General features: G+C 43.5%; 1 protein-coding gene across 2 annotated transcripts in view; it reads right to left on the bottom strand.

Annotated features, from left to right (window-relative positions):
• Positions 1 to 21,566, bottom strand: part of pdlim2 (PDZ and LIM domain 2 (mystique)) — a 55,776-nt gene that overhangs the window by 12,374 nt on the left and 21,836 nt on the right. For both annotated transcript variants that reach the window (XM_064937318.1, XM_064937319.1), the window contains exons 4-6: positions 13,912 to 13,981; positions 11,256 to 11,392; positions 10,102 to 10,171 (exon numbers count right to left, since the gene is read on the bottom strand). In XM_064937318.1, coding sequence (XP_064793390.1) covers positions 10,102 to 10,171; positions 11,256 to 11,392; positions 13,912 to 13,981 — 277 coding nt within the window. The remainder of the gene's footprint in view (positions 1 to 10,101; positions 10,172 to 11,255; positions 11,393 to 13,911; positions 13,982 to 21,566) is intronic.

The following is a 21,566-nucleotide window of genomic DNA, read 5'->3' as shown; positions in this document are numbered from 1 at the left end:
AGCCAACATATACTTCCATCATGGACGCCAGATGTCCGACAGTTCACACAATTAGGCATGAACCATTATATTCTGACGGGAAAGAGAAAATGCCAAAGTTCATCACCTTTATTTACCTGGGAGTCAATGGTTTACTGACAATGCTTCCTACTTGAATTACCTAACTGCTCACATGAGAAGCTACTGCTTCTATTTGACCCCAAGAGGGTGCTAGAGTAACATCATTGGTGACAGCCAAGCAGTAGAGCCCTAGAGGTCCTGACACCATTGGACTGATTGGATATATACACCAATGGTAAAAAACAGCATTAGGAACACCTGCTTTTTCCATAACAGACTGGCCACGTGAAAGCTATGCTCCGTTATTGATGTCACTTGTTAAATCCACTTCAAAATCAGTGTAGATGAAGGGGAGGGGACAGGTTGAAGGATTTTTAAGTCTTGAGACAATTGATACACAATCCATGTATGTGCCATTCAGAGAAGGAATGGGCAAGACAAAATATTTAAGTGCCTTGGGACAGGGTATGGTAGTAGGGGCCAGGCGCACTGGTTTGAGTGTCAAGAACTGCAACGCTGCTGGGTTTCACGCTCAACAGTTTCCTGTGTGTATCAAAAATGGTCCACAAAAATGAGGCTGTACTGAAGGAATAGGAGTGTAACTCAATATTAGGAAGGTACTCCTTATGTTTTGTACACGCAGTGTGTGTGTGTGTGTGTGTGTGTGTGTGTGTGTTTGTGCGTGTGTTTGGTATGCACACGTACGCAAGTTTAAGGGTTTCCTGTGTGGTGTCGGTGTGTGTTCGTAGTGAATTTGACCCCAGGGACATGGGGCACGCAGAACACAGGGCACACCTGGTCCACTTCTGAGCAACTCATAACTCAGCCCAGACACTTTTACTGTCAGGAATCCCAACAAACTAATATACTTTATTATAAAGCTATGCACTGCATCTAACTATGACCACCTGAGATCCTATTCTAAGCAGCTTTCAGACACACAAAAATATTTATTTTCTATGGGGTATTTAGCTAAATAGTGAAATGAAGGTTGAAAAGCATAAGCTACAAAAAAGATTGAGCATTAAAGAAATCTCAGTTTAGAAAGGCAGCTGAATGAAGAAAAAAAAGAGATACTTCAACAGACTGAAGTCATTACAAAACACACGGCTGATGTTATTGTGGTTCAATGACTACTGTATTGTATACAGTTGGAGTGAACATCAGGTCTGAATAAGATGGCTTACAAACTTTCCTAACCAGTATTATCTGTAGTTTTATGATGCGACTCCCTGTCCAGATTCGTCATCAGCTGGCATCAATGCCCTCAGAAGCCCATCCCAGGAAAAGCTGCGTCTCCACCCCACTCCAAACCACCCCACCTCCCAGCCCCAGAAAAGGCCTGGGGCTGACTGAGGCATGGGCACTGGTAGAGCCAGGAACTGTCTCCATAACCAACAGCACCCGCTTCCAATTCAGCAGCTCTTTGAACAATGGCTCTGCTCTCAAACGGTCCAGCTTTTCCTTTTCCAGGGCAGATCACTGGTCATTTTGCCAGGAAGCTTTGACCAGCAACGATCAGTGTTCACTCCCTCCATATCATCTTTGAATAAGTGCAGAAACCCTCTCCCTTCTCCTGCTATTAGCTACAGAAGTCAAGATGTCAGTCTTGTGATGAACATTTCCCATGGAAATACTTTCTAATGGCTACATGTCATCTTAGGCCAACCTGGAGTTGTACTGTTTATAAACCTTGCTAATGAAGTAGTAAGAGTCCAAATCTAAGATGGTTAGAGAAGCAGTGGAGTTTGAGCATCAACAACGTGTTTCTATTATCCTCTGTGCTCCTGACCTTTAACAAAAGCAGCCATGGCATCTCGAATGGCAGCGATGCCCCCTGTGGATGCCCCCAGGGGAGGCCACTCACTGGCAGAGGGGCACCGCCAGCCGGGCACAATGGCTGTGTCTTGGAGAAGGTGAATGGTGTTGGGAATGTTGAGAAGGAGGGGAACATAGAATTCCTCTGACTGGCTGGTTGACCGGCTGGCGGGGGAGGAGGCCTTCCTAGAATAGACCTGCTCTGAACTGTAATCAGAAGCTCTTAACGAGCACCGGATCACCAGAGACCACCGCTGTCTGCCTGTTGCACAAAGCCTGGGTGTGCACAGGACAAATAACACTTCAAAGCCAACTCTGAAGTTAAAGGCCCAGTGCAGTCAACAATGTGATTTTCCTGTGTTTTATATACACACTTACACACTGAGGTTGGAATAATACTGTGAAATTGTTATTGTAATAATGCCCTTTTAGCATAAGTGAGGTTTGAAATGTCAGCCTGTTTTGGTAGGAGTTTTGGCCTGCCTGGTAACATCACCAGGTGGTAAATTAGTTAGAGCAACAACCTCTGCCAATAACAGCTAGTTTTCCATTTTCCCCTCCCCACTCAGACCACTCCTAGCAAAAATCTTGCTTCAGGCACTTCGTTACCCAGAAATGATTTGAGAGAAACATGGCTGCATTGGGCCTTAACATTTAATCCACATGCCACTCACCTTGCTACCATTTTGCCACCGAAATATGCTGTCAGGCTTACCCAAGCTATAGTGCATCTCAATTCCAGGGCATGGAAGGAGGATGGAGTGAGTGAAAACAAGCGAGAGAACAAGCAAGAGGGAGCACAAAGGTCAAAACACACCTCAGTCTAGGATTGGAGACAAAGCGGGGGCAGGTGTTTCAGACAGGGCCAATGGGAGACGCGGGGGCATTGGCATCTCTTTTACATTTTGGGAGTGGAGGAGCTCTCAGTCTGGCTCCAGTCGCAGCCACTGTGCAGCATCTTCATCATCATTACCACCCTGCAGCTTCAATTACAGGGCATGGGCCAGCAGACAGAGGCAGGCTGACGCACATCACTTTATTTTGGGGACTGCTGTATGAAAATACTTTACATGAACATAAATATGGGACAATCATCCAGGGGATGGCAGGAGTCCTGGGAAGGAGCAGAGTGAAAGATATGTATCGTATTTCCTCTCCAGCAGTGTACATGCATGGAGGACTCTTGTAAAGACCTGAGATACTTTATCCTCAGTCACTGCTTCCCCTACTTCACCTTTACAGTGTTCAGAGTGGAACCACTAAATACGATATGATCATGCTAAGTATTTGAGAGAAAGTTATTCCCAATGTTTACACACAAAATACATTAAGGATCAAAGCTTCCTTAGTGATAATGGCAGGATCAGTGCTGACTGCTGGTGGATTGAACGTTTCAGAAGGATGTGGACTCTGGCTGTGCTCGGACACTGCAGGGTGTGAATTCCCATTAACACAGCAACCATAGGGCCTCCACTATGTCGAAACACACTGAACCTCCATATCAGCACTGCTACAGATAGAATACAACCACGCTGAACTCCCAGAGTGGCCTCCATATACAGTACGTTAAGAATGCATAAGCTACACATTCATACATGCTACCTACAGATAAATACGGAAGGGGCTATACATTAGTGTTTAATAACACAGCTTACAAGTGTCAGAGATCACTACAGTAAATCTCTATTACGTCAGCACAAATTACAGGCCTGCCCGGAAGCCACCCCACCCCAAGCCGGGCTGGGCCCCGGCCCACAGACACAGCGACACTGCCACTTGTCAGGGCCACACAGCCTAGCAGACAGCTCTGAATAGGAACCAGATGGAGAAGATTAGGGGCCAAATGAACATTCGAGACAATGAGATGTCTGTAAGCTGACTTCAGATCCACTTCATGTGCTGTTGCAGTATATCAGTTCTGACAGAACCCTTCTTAGTCACAATGAGAACATGTTTAAAGGGCTGCTGGACTTGAAAGCCTGACACCCACCTGAGTGAGGCACTGCAATATTTTCAGCCAACAAACTGTCTGTGTGGTAGTTATAGTACTTTGCACGTTTGTTCTATTACCATCAAGGTAGTATCATTACACTCCCTGATGACAAGGGGCCTTTCAGATCATAAATCAGTCCTTATGGGGATGATTACTTTAATATTGCCCCAAACTTTGTGGCTAGCTTCGCACACACAGAACTTGAGCTCCCTTCAAACTTCTGTGTCAAGGCAAAGCCTACTCATGTGATGGTGAGATCATAGGTGGTCTCATAAGGGGGGCAGTGCACCCATCCAGCCAGCAGTCGGCCAACAGGCACAGATACAGTGAGAAACCGATGCCAGGCTGAGAGAGAGTTTATTTATCCTTAGAGGGAGCTATGAGCAACACATTTTTCATCCCTATTAAATTCCCCACAAGTCTCCAACTTGAGCTGCATATCAAACTCATTAAACATCTGGAGTTCATTATGGTTTTGTTAAAATCGCTGGACTTCACGATACATTTAATTTATTATTGGCAGAATCCACCCTTTAATTTACACTGCATAACAATGAGAGGCACCATGGAAGAAAAACAGCAGCCAAGTTGCAAACCTAACAATTTAAGATTTGGGAATCGTGCTCATGTGTTAAGAGGTCGGTTGAATAATTATTAATTTCTCTGGACACCTCGTCAGAGGTAATAATGTTATCTAAGATAATCGTTAGTGACCCCTAATTAGAGAGCTCTCGCTCCCGCTCTCATTAATCCCATGGCTAGTATTTAACTGGATGGACATTTACAGTCTATGACTGAGCAGCTCTAGATTTGTACCAGCCTAACTTCTACCAGCCTAACAATTATGACCTACGACAAACAAATGGAGCCATGGCAACCACTACACGAAACTCAAGTTGATTTCCTGCATAAAAAACAACCACCTAGAACTGACTTTGCTGATAGCTACTATGACGAAAAATGTACTTATTATGACTGAGATGTGGTTTTCCCACCTAGCTATCTTAAGATGATAAAACATACTAAATGTAAACTGGAGAATACATGCTTACGTGTCAGTTTCTGCTGGACTGAATATATGAAGGTGCAGTTACCCACACGATTACCTTGACCACTTCAGGGAAAAGAAAAACAGTGCTGATCAATCAGTGGGGATGAGGAGAGGCATACTGTCTGACGAGTTGCCACAATGGACACCAGCTTAATGTCCAGGGCCCACGTGAAAAGGCCAGGCTCTGTCTTCTCACAGCCCTCACTCTGTGGAGAAGAGAAAACATCCCCCCTTCTCCTTGACTCCCTCCACCACTAGTCCTCCACACTGTCTAGAACATGCCCCTGTCAGAGAGCACACCCCAGGCCTGCCAAGCCAAACAGCAGCTCAGCTCATGTCAGACGACGTCTTCTCAATCTGTTTGGATATGAAACGCTTTCTGAATATTATTTTCTCGGACTAAAGAAAGCAGAGCAATTTCAAGTACATTTTTTTGACTCTACTTGAACAACATCTAGTGATATTCCTACCACTGCATGCCAAGCCTCCATCTCTGCTCCACAGCAACAACCACAGTTTTGCACTCCAACCCGCCACACCCCCCCAAAATAGACTGGGGTGAAACCAGCGGCTTATGTGCAGGCTGGCCTGCTGCGAGTCTGCCCGCCCATCAGGACGAACAGTATGGGTTGAATGGATATATTGAGGGATGGGTTTTCCTCCCCTGGATAAAGAGCTTAGTGATGCATGTCATTTGCCCAAGTTCATACTGCCTAGTGTGGTCAGTGTGGGGCCCATGGTGAGTGTCACAGTGAAGTTAACCATGATACTAGAGGATGGACATCTATACAGTAACTGTCCCATCCCCTACACAGGATGAGGCAGCCCACCAAGGCTACCCTCAGGAACCTCAGAGTGTACAACTGGAAACCCAGACTGGTGATCCTGTCCCTAATGGCCTAATGACAAGCCATGCATTCTGAAAAAGCAGCTTGGTTTTGGCCCCACTCATCTCAACAGGGATCCTGTTGTGGTCACTTCCTGATGTTATAAACAGATGCAGTGCTTCCTTCTGATTCCTGGAGGTGGCAAGCCGCGGGGCCAGCTCATCTACAGCTCCAGGCTTGACTCAGGGTATCATAGGAGGAATGTGGTACCAGATCCAAATTTGCCCTCTTTAGTAGGCTGGCCTCTTCCTCTTGTCATGGTGGTGTGCCGGGACAGCAGATCGGCTAGCTAGTAGCTAGCACAGGACACAATGGAGTCATGTTGTTCCATGGTGAAATGAGGCAACAGAAGATAATACTAAGCATTAACATTACAGTATATTTGAATAGTTTTATTCCAAAATGCTATATATACACACACACACTTATGTTGACCTTCATGTGTACTGTATGTAGAATATTACTGCTCCAAGTATTCAGACCTCTTGATTTTTTCCACATTTTGTTATGTTAAAGCCTGGCTCTATAATTTATTCAATTGTTTCCCCCCCTCAAAACCGCACACAATACCCCATAATGACAGCAAAAAAAGGTTTAGAAATGTTTGCAAAATGTATTAAAAATATAAAAACAGAAATCTGACATTTACATAAGTATTCAGACCCTTTACTCAGTACTTAGTTGCAGCATCTTTGGCAGCGGTTACAGCATCAAGTCTTCTTGGGTATGACGCTACAAGCTTGGCACACCGATATTTGGGGAGCTTCTCCCATTCCTTGCATATCCTCTCACGTTCTGTCAGGTTGGATGGGGAGCATTACTGCAAAGCTATTTTCAGGTATCTCCAGAGATGTCCGATCAGGTTGAAGTCCCGGCTCACCTCAATCCTGAGTAGTGTCCCTGCCACTGTAACATCATGCTGTGAGGCTACTACTATGCTTCACAATAGGGATGGTGTCAGGGTTCCTCCAGATGTGATGGCTTGGCATTCAATCCAAAGTGTTCAATCTTGGGATCATCAGACCGAGAATCTTGTTTCTTATGGTCGGAGTCTCGTTTCGGTGCCTTTTGGCAAACTCCAAGCGGGCTGTCATGTGCCTTTACTGAAGAGTGGCTTCAGTCTGGCCACTCTACCATAAAGACCTGAATGGTGGAGTGCTGCAGAGATGACTGTCCTTCTGGAAGGTTCTTCAATGCTGCAGAAATGTTTTAGTAACCTTCTCCAGATCTGTGCCGAGTCACATAGCAAAGGGTCTGAATACTTACGTAAATAAGGTATTTCTATTTTTTTTTTTTACATTTTGAATAGATTTGCTTTGTCATTATGTGGTATTGTGTGTAGATTGAAATTAATGTTTCTTCATCAATCAATATTAGAATAATGCTGTAACGTAACAAAATGTGGAAAAAGTCAAGGGGTGTGAATACTTTCCGAAGGCACTGAGTGTATGGCATGTACAGCACCAGTCAAAAGTTTGGACACACCTACTCATTCAAGGGTTTTCTGTATTTGTTACTATTTTCTACATTGTAGAATAATCAAAGCTATGAAATAAAACATATAGAATCATGTAGGAACCAAAAAAGTGATATAGATATGAGATTTCTTTATTTTAATTAAAGTAGCCACCATTTGCCTTGACAGCTTCGAAAACTCTTGGAATTCTCTCAACCAGCTTCATGAGGTAGTCACCTGGAATGCATTTCAATTAACAGGTGTGCCATGTTAAAATAACATTTGTGGAATTTGAGCAAATCAGCTGTGTTGTGACAAGGTAGAGGTGGTACACAGAAGATAGTCTATTACCAAATATGTCTAAGTCCATATTATGGCAAGAACAGCTCAAATATACAAAAGAAAATTACAGTCCATCATTCTTTGTTTGGGAATGGTGGAGGCCCTCCCATGTCCCAAGTGTCCCTCTACACTTCTCCCCCCCCTGCCCATCTCCTACAGCTCCCCAAGCACCCATTCACAATGCCAGGCCTTGTAAGGATGGGGTAAGCCAAAATTAGCCTCCCAGAACCCCTACCATCATCCTGACAAAATGACCTGTACATCTAACATCCCGCTAAATGGGGGATCCAGTCGCACATTCCACTCTCCTCACTTGGATTCACACGAGGTTTGGAAAACACTATGATGCTTTACAGTGGGACTGATCACCTGATACAGCAGTACTCTGCACCTCTCAGGCGTGACAGAGAGCCTTGTCAGGGGAGCAGAGGCCCGCTGCTCACTAGGCTGCAGTGTTGCTGCCAGTCAGTCCGGAGCAGCACAACACTACAGAGCAGTATGTCCATGCCAACAGGTCATGCCTCTTCCCAGCAGTTTACCCGCCGAGCACACCGAAGGGCTCCACTCACTAATTGCAGATACAGGGTGGGAGGCTCGTCTCCTCTTCAGAACCAGAGATACCTCCAATGGAGGAAGAGTCCCGCCAAAATCACACCTCATCCACCAGCCCTGTATCTCAGTAATTTGAACGTTTTCAGGCTTAGGAGGACAGGACAGAGAGAGCTCTCCAAGACAGGCTCCAGCAAAGCCACAGTGGAGGTGGTGAGTGAAGTGGTGACCGAGGGCTCCCAAGATAATGTCTTTAGACAGTAGGTCAGCCCTGTTAAACCTCAGCAAGGGGAGGCCAGCAATACTGTTAACATGTGTTAGATGCACAGGTCTGACAAACAATTAAACATCTATCTGGCCTCTCTAGAATTTCATGTCTCTTCAGTTCAGAAACACAGTAGTGTGTGACTCCTAAAGAATTTGGTTAAACAGGAGAAAAAATAAAAACCATGTTCAGTGGAGTGAGACAGAAGGAATGTGATGGCTCCCAGAGGGAGTGAGAGAGGGGATATGGATTCCAAAACTTGAGATGAAGAACAAGGGAGAGCTAATCTCCAAAATGTCAGAAAAAGTTTTTTTTTAAATAACAAGGCCCACCTGCCTTCATAAATACCACAAACATGTATGGTCATCCCAGACAGCCACACATGATGGAGGAGCATGTAAGTCAGTGCATTCCTAATAAGCTGCTGATAAAAGGTCTCAGCCAACTAGGACAGCTCCTAATAGTCTCCACTCCAGTCTGCCTGAGGTACATAGCTTCAAAGCTCTCCACAGAAAATTAACATCTCATAACACAACAGTGTCCTTATGAACTGTCTGTCTGCACCCTCCCCTCCTCCAGACAACCCTCCCCTCCTCCAGACAACCCTCCCCTCCTCCAGACAACCCTCCCCTCCTCCAGACAACCCTCCCCTCCTCCAGACAACCCTCCCCTCCTCCAGACAACCCTCCCCTCCTCCAGACAACCGTCCTGTTCTAGAAACAGGACAGACAACCCGAAAAAGGAAAAGGATTGGCCAGGCCCCCAAAGGAGTGTTGATAGGCAGCTTGATACTGATGATACATACCTGTAATATCTATAAGCTACGAGCTCTGCGATCATTAAAATACACTGAACAGTAGGAGCTGCTTGGCTAGCGGGACCACCCTCACCATGAAAATATTCCATATTAGACAAGACTTTTATACTAGCCTCTGATCAAGTCATTGGCTCCTTAGATGAAGAGTTTAAATCTTCATTCTCCAGGCCAGAGTGGCCATATTTATCTAACGCCATGTAAATGTTCACACAACTTATAAAATGAATGGAATTCCATTCCCTGTCCCCCGGCCATTAGGGTCCTGCATGTTTTTTTTTACTGCGGTCATCTCCCATGGTGTCTCTTCTGTGGGACCAATACTTTGGACTGGGGCAGTAAGACATAGCTGGAATATCTCATGAAGAATTTTCCCACAACATTCTCTGTCCTCTAGCTTATTGAAATCTTTCCAGACACCTTCCGCGCTTGTTGCTGGAACAGTAAATAAGCGAAGTGAATTCAAGCAGAAGTCTGCAGATAACCCCAACCACATAATTTATTTACTGCAAATGAGACAACCAGTGGAGATTACACTAATGAGTTTCATATAGTAGACCACTAAAAAAGGTCAAGTCTATTGTTTTATGGAGAGCTAAATCATTCTCCTCCTTAGTGATCTTTAAACAAACCGCTTCCAGATTGTGTTCCAACTTCATGTCAGATCTTTAAAAAGTGACCTTTCAGTTCCCCGGCAATGAAAATATCAAATGCTGTCTGCATCCTGTCTTTCTCACTGTAAAGGCCTTGGAAACTTACATCGTCAAGTTGCGCAAATCTTTGGAGGTCTATGTTTATACTGATTAGTTACGCATGTTGAAATCACATAGGAAGTAAAGGGCAATGGGAGTATGAGGAAGACCTACCTGTGACAGTGGTCTGGACAGCTTGTAACTAGACGTCTTCTCTTCTGGAGACCACGAACACAGCTGGATGCTATGAAACGGCAGAAAAAGATTACACTGATAAGGGTGTGTGCCATCTCATGGAAAAGAACCATAATGGTCTTAATGGAAATACATGACAAAATATCATAAACAAACACTTCTCATTACCGTTCATATTAATTTATGAAATGTGTGTGTTCAAGGTCATGGGATCATATTTTTACTAGCTCTGCAGATTACTAGGACAGGAATAAATAAGCATAGTTTCGCAGCACCTAGACAGGCATTCGAGTCACCCGGGGCAATATAAGGTTTGAACTGTGACCTACAAAATGATCCAGGTGAATAGCAGCTAGGCTTTACAGACAGAGCAGCGCAGAGTAGCGAATGTTCCACGGCCTGGCCCATTGATGCTGTCAATGAACAGGGTGGAATGTGATATGCTGTGCACATCCTTTGTTACTACCACACAATTCCATGGCTCCATTTTCTGCCAGTTACTATTGTACCAATTTACTCTGGTCCAGTGTAGGACTCAAAGGAGCACTTACAGTAAGTGGATGCTCTAGTAGTCTACCCTACGACCATCCCCAACTTCAAGGCCCAGCACAGTCAAAAACGTGATTTACCTGTATTTTCTAAATACACATTTCCACATACAAATGATAATACCCTTTAAGTGCAAGATCTGTTTGAAAATACCGCCTGAAATGTCAGCCTATTTTGGTGGGATGGAGTTTTGGCCTGCCTGGTGACATCACAGGTATTAAATTAGTTAATAGACCAAAACGAGAGTACCAAACCACTGACAATAACAGCTAGTTTTCCACTCACAACTCAGACTACTCCCAGATAGTCCTAGCAAATGTGTGCTTGAGAAATTACTCTAAGAAGTGATAGGTTACTTTTTGCCCATTTTAATTGAAAAATTAATTGTTACCCATAAATGATTTGATATTGAAGTAAAAAAAGATTGCAGTGGACCTTTAACTAAAACACCTGGATAAAGGTTGTAACCTATCACCATCTATCCATTCTGGTATCTATCCACTTTTCATACTCAAGCAACGGATTTTTGTCCTCGTCATTTAGAGGGAAGTCAGTTTGAGGTGATGGTGGATGCTGTAATGTACCTCTTGGTGCCCTCTCTCTTCCCCTCAGGGCTGGAAGGGGGCTCAGGTGAGTAGGGTCCAGGTGACAGAGAGGCTGGGCTGGAGATGGAGTACTCTCTGTAGTTCTGGTTCTCATCTCGACTCACCAGCACTGCTTCCTACAACAGAACAGGGCATGACACAGTCCGCATGATCAAAACATTTATCCACACACAAAAACGTGAAACTACTTATCCGTATTCCTAAAATAACTTTAATTACAAGGATGTTTAAAAAATTGATTCACAATGTACAGTTGAAGTCGGATGTTTACATACAGTTAGGTTGGAGTGAATAAAACTCGTTTTTCAACCACTCCACAAATTTCTTGTTAACAAGCTATAGTTTTGGCAAGTTGGTTATTAAGACATCTACTTTGTGCATGACAAGTAATTTTTCCAACAATTGTTTACAGACAGATTATTTCACTGTATCACAATTCCAGTGCGTGAAGTTTACTCACACTAAATTGACTGTGCCTATAAACAGCTTGGAAAATTCCAGAAAATAATGTCATGGCTTTACAAGCTACCTTCAAACACAGTGCCTCTTTGCTTGACATCATGGGGAAATTAAAACATAATCAGCCAAGACCTCAGAAAAAAAATATTGTAGACCTCCACAAGTCTGGTTCATCCTTGGGAGTAATTTCCCAACGCCTGAAGGTACCACATCTGTACAAACAATAGTACGCAAGTATAAACACCAGGGGACCACGCAGCCGTCATACCGCTCAGGAAGGAGACATGTTCTGTCTAGAGATGAACGTACCTTGGTGTGAAAAGTGCAAATCAATCCCAGAACAGCAGCAAAGGACCTTATGAAGATGCTGAAGGGAGGAAACAGGTACAAAAGGTATCTATATCCACAGTAAAAACGAGTCCTATGTCAACATAACATGAAAGGCCGCTCAGCAAGGAAGAAGCCACTGCTCCAAAACCGCCATAAAAAAGCCAGACTACGGTTTGCAACTGCACATGGGGACAAAGATCGTACTTCTTGGAGAAATGTCCTCTGGTCTGACGAAGCAAAAAAATTTAACTGTTTGGCCATCCTTACGTTTGGAGGAAAAAGGGGGACGCTTGCAAGTCAAAGAACACCATCCCAACCATGAAGCACAGGGGTGACAGCATCATGTTGTGGGGGTGCTTTGCTGCAGGAGGGACTGGTGCACTTCACAAAATAGACAGCATCATGAGTATGGAAAATGATGTGGCTATATTGAAGCAACATCTCAAGACATCAGTCAGGAAGTTAAAGCTTGGTCAGAAATGGGTCTTCTAAAAATGGACAATGACACCAAGCATACTTCCAAAGTTGTGGCAAAATGGCTTAAGGACGACAACAGTCAAGGTACTGGAGTGGCCATCACAAAGCCCTGACCTCAATCCTATAGAAAATGTGTGGGCAGAACTGAAAAAGCGTGTGTGAGCAAGGAGGCCTACAAACCTGACTCAGTTACATCAGCTCTGTCAGGAGGAATGGGCCAAAATTCACCCAACGTATTGTGGGAAGCTTGTGGAAGGCTACCCGAAACGTTTGACCCAAGTTTAAAATTGTTGAAGGCAATGCTACCATATACTAATTGAGTGTATGTAAACTTCTGATCCACTGGGAATGTGATGAAAGACATAAAAGCTGAAATAATTATACTATTATTCTGACATTTCACATTCTTAAAATAAAGTGGTGATCCTAACTGACCTAAGACAGGTGATCTTTACTAGGATTAAATGTCAGAAATTGTGAAAAACTGAGTTTAATGTATTTGGCTAAGGTGTATGTAAACTTCGACTTCAACTGTAACTAAAACATTTGTCTCCTTGTACTTTTAGATGGTGCTCAGACGCTGTTGACAAGTAGGCACTTGGGATATATGCTTCATTAAAAAAAAAAGTCTTCAAAAAGACAGAAATACAGTCAGTACACGTTGAGGTATAATGTACAGGCATGTTAGAGCTGCACATCCGGAGGTAAGTGAAACCAGGTTTGTGGGAATCAGATAAGTAATATCACCATGTGAAAATGATGACAGTGAGTGTTCGGTCCAAGACTTCAGCCTTGTGCCCTGCATGGGCTCGTATTCGGCCAGTGTTACCACGGAGACCCAGCAGTAGTTCTGTTACCATATTAAAAACAGAAACCTCTGCTGATTTACAGCATTCTCTGGTTACTCTCCCATGTTTCTGTCCCAGGGCCACAGAGTTATGGAATATCTCTACAGTCACATGAGGATGTCTGCTTCCGGCTCATCTGGACCTCCAATAAAATCATTGATAAGTGATATGTAAATATGAAGCAGACACAGCATCTACATGGCTTTCGGGCATCAGCCATTACACAAACCATTAGGACAGGATTCATCATGTAGAGATATGCTGCTGATGTAACCAGATACTGGAAGATAGTGTGATAAACACCGTAGGAAAGAATGTCTCGATGGGTCATAAAGTGAAGGCCTACGGCGTTTTAATAGGCCTTACATCCATCATATGCCCATCAACAAAAGTACTGATTCACAGATAGTGTTTAAATACTTTACAGTGAGACTGTTTAGGGTGATAGCTGTCCTAAAGGGAACTTGCAGACCAAAGATGGAAGCCCCTGCATAAGGAGATAGAGGACATGGTTGACTGACCTGGAAGCGTCCAGTGAGCTTTTCTGGGGTGGTAGTTCCATTGGTCTGTTCAGGGCTGGGGGGCTCAGGCCTGTAGGAAGACACTGGAGATCAATGGACCACACACACACACACACACACCCTAACCTGTAATAAATCAGGAGAATGGTATCCACATCCCAGGAGAGTGCAACACTGGCCCAGTAGAGTAACACCGTCTTCAGTACCACATAATTCACCCATGTCAAGCCCTAAACAAGTACCCGAAACCATGATTGCTTAAAATGAGTTGTTAAAGGATAATGAGTAAGGAAGCTTGCATACGTCAATGCATTACAGGATACAAGCCAAAACCCCCACATGAGTTTTACTTCAAAGACATGGACCCAAGGTCAACTACAGTAATTCTCACACTAATGATTTAAATCAGGTCTGTTAGATGACTTGAGCCATGTCAAAGTACTCCCTACAATGATAGACTGGAAGCTCTGATAACATCATCCAATGTAATGTCTCATATTATTCATCAACATGTTAAGTAGAATGGTCTGATTTGATGTGGTTAGATACATTACACAAAAAGGTTCATTTCAGATATTTTGTGAGCGCCGGAGGACTTGTGTGTGTACTTGCGTGCATATTAGGCAATATACCATTTATATTGTATACCAGGGTATTTCAAAATACTGACAGCGGTGTTGAACACTTGTTTCTGATTGGCTTTAAGGGCGTTCTAGAATGTGCATTATTTCCCTATAACGCACAGTATATTTGCACAGTAGAAGTCAATGGCTATAGTTCAGAGGATAAGTTGATTAGAGTTAACAGCTTCAGATTGCAGCCCAAATAAATTCTTCAGAATTCAAGTGACAGACATCAACTGTTCAGAGGAGACTGCATGAATCAGGCCTTCATTGTTGAATTGCTGCAAAGACACCACTAAAAGGACATCAATAAGAAGAGATTTGCTTGGGCCAAGAAACACAAGCAATGGACACTAGACTGGTGGAAATCTGTTCTTTGGTCTGATGAGTCCAAATTTTAGATTTTTGGTTCCAACCACCGTGCCTGTTTGTGAGACGCAGAGTAGGTGAACGGATGATCTCCGAATGTGGTTCCCACCGTTAAGCATGGAGGTGGTGTGATGGTGCTTTGCTGGTGACACAGTCAGTGATTTATTTAGAATTCACAGCACGGCTACCACAGCATTCTGCAGCGATACACCATCCCATCCCGTTTGCGCTTAGTGGGACTAAAATGTATTTTTCAACAGGACAATGACCCAACACACCTCCAGGCTGTGTAAGGGCTATTTGACTAAGAAGGAGAGTGATGGAGAGCTGCATCAGATGACCTGGCCTCCACAATCACCCAACCTCAACCCATATTCTACAATGTAAAAAAAATGTAGAAAAACCCTTGAATGAGTAGGTGTCCAAACTTAACAAGTACTGTATGTTTTTTGAAATAGCGCCCCTTGTGTGCACTTCCTGTAATACCGTATACACCGATATGGTATATAAACGGTATGTGGGTATGAAAATCTGATTACCGCCTCCGAAGTGCATATATGTCACAAGAGATCAGAGCGCGAAACTGAAGACTAAACCGCAAGTATGCACCAATGTGCGCAGCTGCAAGAATCAAAAGCGGATCTTTGAATCAGACACCTTGTTTTGGTTTCCCCTATGCCAAAGTGCTGTCAGTACTACCACTGGTATGTCGTTTTGAGTAAAAATGCCTGCAGTCGACAGGTAGTAGAGAATTGTTTTGAAGATTCTGATGCTCTTTAACATGACGCTTCTAGCAGTCTCATCTTTCCAGCTCTTTCACTGTGCTCGCTTTAATAAAACATATGCGCAGTTCTATCATTGAGTTCGGAAGGGAAATATGTAGGGACTGTACGAGCCAATGTAAACAACTAGTGATCCCCCACTGTAGGGCTGCCTGCCTCTCCTCTCAGCTGAGCCTCAGCCCAGGGTAATGAGGCGCACAGGAAGACCCTGGATGCCTGTGGTAAATCGCCCAGAAACACACCTCTAACAGCAGAAACAGGGCCTGGGCTGTATCTGAATACTCCACATGTGCAGGCACACATCCAACCAGAGGAACAGCTGAAATAGGAAAACAGGCTCCTCATGCTACAGCAGTCGGAAGATATTACACTTACAGGATAAAAATGGGACATAATGGATGGTTAATTAGAGTTCAAAATAAGTTCCCTGTAAGGAAATGCCTGTGTTCACTTGGAATGCCAACAGTTCACAGAAGAAAGATCCTGTGGTTGAGTGAGACGAGGATACATTTAACTGATGTCCTTCAGACAATGAGAGGCATCCAAGGTTAACTGCTGGGCCTTATGTAATATGACCTTTGCCCTCTACCACAGGCCTCATGTACAGCAGTAGATGGGTGGATGAGCATGGGCTGAGGGCAGTGGCTGTCTGAGGTGAAGATGATCGTCTCACCTCTAGAGATCTGATCCCTGCACAGAACAGGGACTTGTATTATGATCCAAAATGGAACAGTATGTTGATCTTTGTCATGTAGGAGACTTGGTATTTTGCCTGCCATGCATTCTTCAGTTTCCATAGACTCCTATCTGTCTATTGTGCCTGCCTTCTCAACTTCACAATAATGGAAACAGAAAGAATGGCGACAATCCAGTGAACTAATATACAGTACATACCAATGTCTTGTCTTATAGACATCTTGACTTCCATTCGAACACTGTTCACATAGACCATAGCATGCCACTACTCTGGACGGTTCTGACTTAGGTATTTGTAGTTGTCCACATTCTAGGTGTCTGGCGAGACTGTAAACTATCCTTCCAGACTCACATTAAGCATCTCCAATCCAAAATTAAATCTGGAATCGGCTTCCTATTTCGCAACAAAGCCTCCTTTCACTCATGCTGCCAAACATACCCTTGTAAAACTGACTATGCTACCTATCCGACTTCGTTGATGTCATTTACAAAATAGCCTCCAACACTCTAGTCAGCAAACTGGATGTAGTCTATCACAGTGCCATCCGTTTTGTCACCAAAGCCCCATATACTACCAACACTGCGACCTGTATGCTCTCGTTGGCTGGTCCTCGCTACATATTTCGTCACCAAACCCACTGGCTCCAGGTCATCCATAAAGCGCTGCCTAATCTCAGCTCACTGGTCACCATAGCAACACCCACCCGTAGCACGCGCTCCAGCAGGTATATTTCACTGGTCAACCCCAAAGCCAACAGCTTTTTTGGCCGCTTTTCCATCAAGATCTGAGGTGAATGACTGGAACAAATGGCAACATATATATATATATATTATTATTTTTTTTAATCACTGAAGTTGGAGACTTCTATCTCCCTCACTAACTTTAAGCATCGATCGCTGCAGCTGTCCACAGCCAATCTGTAAATAGACGATACAACCAACTACCTACAGTTGAAGTCGGAAGAATACATACACTTAGGTTGGAGTCATTAAAACTCGTTTTTCAACCACTCCAAAGTTCTTGTTCACAAACTATAGTTTTGGCAAGTCGGTTAGGACGTACTTCGTGTATGACAAAATCCAATAATTGTTTACAGACAGATTATTTCACTGTATCATAATTCCAGTGGGTCAGAACACATGCACTAAGTTGACTGTGCCTTTAAACAGCTTGGAAAATTCCATAAAATGATGTCATGGCTTTAGAAGCATCTGATAGGCTAATTGACGTCATTCGAGTCAATTGGAGGTGTACCTGTGGATGTATTTCAAGGCCTACCTTCCAACTCTTTGCCTCTTTGCTTGACATCATGGGAAAATCAAAAGAAAGCCTAGACCTCAGAAAAACAATAGTAGACCTCCACAAATATGGTTCAACCTTGCGTACTATTGGAAATTGCTCCCAAGTGTAAACACCATGGGACCAAGCAACCGCCATACCGCTCGGGATGGAGACGCATTCTGTCTCCTAGAGATGAACTTACTGTGGTGCGAAAAGTGCAAATCAATCCCAGAACAACAGCAAAGGACTTTGTGAAGATGGAGGAAACGGGTACAAAAGTATCTATATCCACATAACCTGAAAGGCCACTCAGCAAGGAAGATGCCGCTGCTCCAAAACCGCCATAAAAAAGCCAGACTACGGTTTGCAACTGCACATGGGGACAAAGATCGTACTTTTTGGAGAAATGTCCTCTGGTCTGATGAAACAAAAATAGAACTGGCAATAATGACCATTGTTATGTTTGAAGGAAAAAGATGGAGGCTTACAAGTCGAAGAACACCATCCCAACCGTGAAGCACGATGGTGTGGGGTTGCTTTACTGCAGGAGGGACTGGTGCACTTCACAAAATAGATGGCATCATGAGGCCAGAAAATGTGGATATATTGAAGCAACATCAGTCAGGAAGTTAAAGCTTGGTCGCAAATGGGTCTTCCAAATGGACAATGACTCAAGCATACTTCCAAAGTTGTGGCAAAATGGCTTAAGGACGACAAAGTCAAGGTATTGGAGTGGCCATCACAAAGCCCTGACCTCAGTCCTATAGAAATTTGTGGGCAGAACTGAAAAAGCGTGTGCTTACAAGGAGGCCTACAAACGTGACTCAGTTACACCAGCTCTGTCAGGAGGAATGGGCCAAAATACAACCACTTATTGTTGGGAAGCTTGTGGAAGGCTACACGAAACATTTGACCCAAGTTAAAACAATTAAGGCAATGCTACCAAATACTAATTGAATGTATGTAAACTTCTGACCCACTGGGGATGTGATGAAAGAAATAAAAGCTGAAATAAAAATCACTCACTCCACTATTATTCTGACATTTCACATTCTTAAAATAAAGTGGTGATCCTAACTGACCTAAGAAAGGGAATTTTTACTAGGATTAAATGTCAGGAATTGTGAAAAACTGAGTTTAAATGTATTTGGCTAAGGTGTATGTAAACTTCTGACTTCAACTGTACCTCATCCCCATATGTTTTTTTGCACACCAGTATTTCTACTTGCACATCCTCATCTACACATATATCACTCCAGTGTTAATTGCTAAATTGTAATTACTTCACCACTATTGGCCTATTTATTGCCTTACCTCCTTACTTCTTTTGCACACACTGTATGCAGATATTTCTATTGTTATTGACTGCATGCTTGTTTATCCCATATGTAACTTGATTTTGTCACACTGCTTTGCTTGCTCTTGCTCAGGTCGCAGTTGTAAATGAGAACTTGTTCTCAACTGGCTTACCTGGTTAAATAAAGGTGAAATAGTCAGACGTGAGACTTTGGCTCAAAATGACTATAAGGCTGCCTCTATAGTAGCCTATAGAACAGCTGTTAGACAATTTCCGATGCCCATCTGCAGTTGCTCAGTAACATCACATTACAAGGACCAATAGGATCAGAGGTTCAAGACATGCACACAGGGTCAGTGAACAATTGATTCATTAAGAGACAGCTGAGGGCAATGGAGGCTAAATGACCAAGCATTAATGACAATATACTGCTGGTGATTTTCTATTGAGCATCACAGTAAAATCTCTACTGAGCTGCAGATTTCAAACTGGAATCAAGAAGTACAGCAAAGAGTCCACAAGTCTGGTTATTGCACAACGGGTTGTTTAATGGGTTGAACACTGGCAAGTGTATCTGCAATGGAGCAGTTCCACAGTTTAAGACAGTCACGCCCTTAACCAACACTCCTATTCTAAGGGTGGGCTGATGCCAACCTCTGCCCATGGGCAAACCCAGCTGCTGTGTTCAGCAGGGCTGTAAACCCATTTACCAGGGTCCTCTCTGCTTACACTTCAGAATATCAGGCATTGCACTGCAGTGTGTGCGTGCGCTTTGAACGATGCCTTCTGGGAGTAAACTTTCCTTTAAGAACAGCACATTGCATAATGCTGCAGGTTGACCATACATGGGGCAACATACTGTAATTGATTGGAGGTGGCTGGAGAGGTGCTGGACTAGGAAGGGTAAGAGAGACATGGTACTCCCTACCATCTAAAGACGGTAGGGCCTTGATCGTGCAGACCACCCTTCACCGCCTTGCCCATCCTGTCTGTCTCTGCCAGTAGACCAGTGGGACTTGGAGCAGATGGGGCAAAGTGGCTGGCAGAGCTACAGAGTACCATTGTCCTGGGCAGCTAGCGAGTCACGGTGTGTGTGCTGTTTCTGGCTCAGGAGGCATGGGGTCAGCAGGGAAAAATCCACTCACATGGGCCCAGGACATGCAAATAGGAAGTGTGTGCACGTCTGTCTGTATCTCACGGGGTGTGTGAGATATACATAAAAAAAATACACGTTCAAAAGTTTGGGGTCAATTAGAAATGTCCTTGTTTTTTTAAAGAGGGGTAAAAAAAAAAATTGTCCATTAAATACAGAATAGACATTGTTAATGTTGCAAATGACTATTGTAGCTGGAAACAGCAGATGTTTTTATGGAATATCTACACAGGCATACAGAGGTCCATTGTCAGCAACCATCCCTCCTGTGTTCGCTAATCAAAGTTGATAATAAAAATTTTAAAAAAGGCTAATTGATCATTAGAAATCCCTTTTGCAATCATGTTAGCACAGCTGAAAACTGTTATTCTGATTAAAGAAGCAAATGAAACTGGCCTTCTTTAGACTAGTTGAGTATCTGGAGCATCAGCATGTGGGTTCAATTACAGGGTCAAAATGGCCAGAAACAAAGACAAATTCGTGTTCTGAGAATTGAAAGGTTATTCCTGGCGAGAAATTGCCAAGAAACTGAAGATCTTGTACAACGCTGTGTACTACTCCCTTCACAGAACAGCAAACTGGCTCTAACCAGAATAGAAAGGAGTGAGGGCCCGGTGCAGAACTGAGCAAGAGGACAAGTACATTATAATGTCTAGTTTGAGAAACAGAAGCCTCACAAGTCCTTAACTGGCAGCGTCATTAAATAGTACCCGCAAAACACCCGTCTCAATGTCAACAGGCGACTCTGGGATGGCCTTCTAGGCAGAGTGCCTCTGTCCAGTGTCGGTGTTCCTTTGCCCATCTTAATCTTTTTTTAATATTTTTTTTTAATTGGCCAGTCTGAGAAATGGCTTTTTCTTTGCAACTCTGCCTTGAAGGCCAGCATCCCAGAGTCTTGCCTCTTCACGTTGAGACTGGTGTTTTGCGGGTACTCTTTGATGAAGCTGCCAGTTGAGGACTTGAGGGAAAAGGGTTTTCTAATGATCAATCAGCCTTTTAAAAATGATAAACTTGGATTAGCTAACACAACGTACAATTGGAACACAGAAGTGATGGTTGCTGATAATGGGCCTCTGTACGCCAATGTAGATATTCCAGAAAACAAAAATCAGCTGTTTCCAGCTACAATAGTCATTTACAACATTAACAATGTCTGCACTGTATTTCTGATCAATTTTATATTTTTATGGACAAAAAAAAACATTCTTTAAAATCCAGGACATTTCTAAGTGACCCCAAATTTTTGAACAGTAGTGTAGGTAGGTAGAAGTTGCTGGGAGAGAGAGACAGGAAAAAAAAAGACAGCCATAATCAAAACACCAGCCAAGAATGGTCTCACTTCACAGGAAAAGGTCCAATGTGGAGCCAATTCTCTGCCACCTTAACAAGGTCTCAGCTAACATCCAAACAAAGTTTATTAACATGGAAAATGTAACAGACAGTACATTTTGGC

Source organism: Oncorhynchus masou, chromosome 25 (genome assembly GCF_036934945.1).
Source record: "Oncorhynchus masou masou isolate Uvic2021 chromosome 25, UVic_Omas_1.1, whole genome shotgun sequence".
Classification (NCBI taxonomy): domain Eukaryota; kingdom Metazoa; phylum Chordata; class Actinopteri; order Salmoniformes; family Salmonidae; genus Oncorhynchus; species Oncorhynchus masou.
Note: the sequence above shows the minus strand (reverse complement) of the source record. Positions and strands in the feature narration are given on the sequence as shown.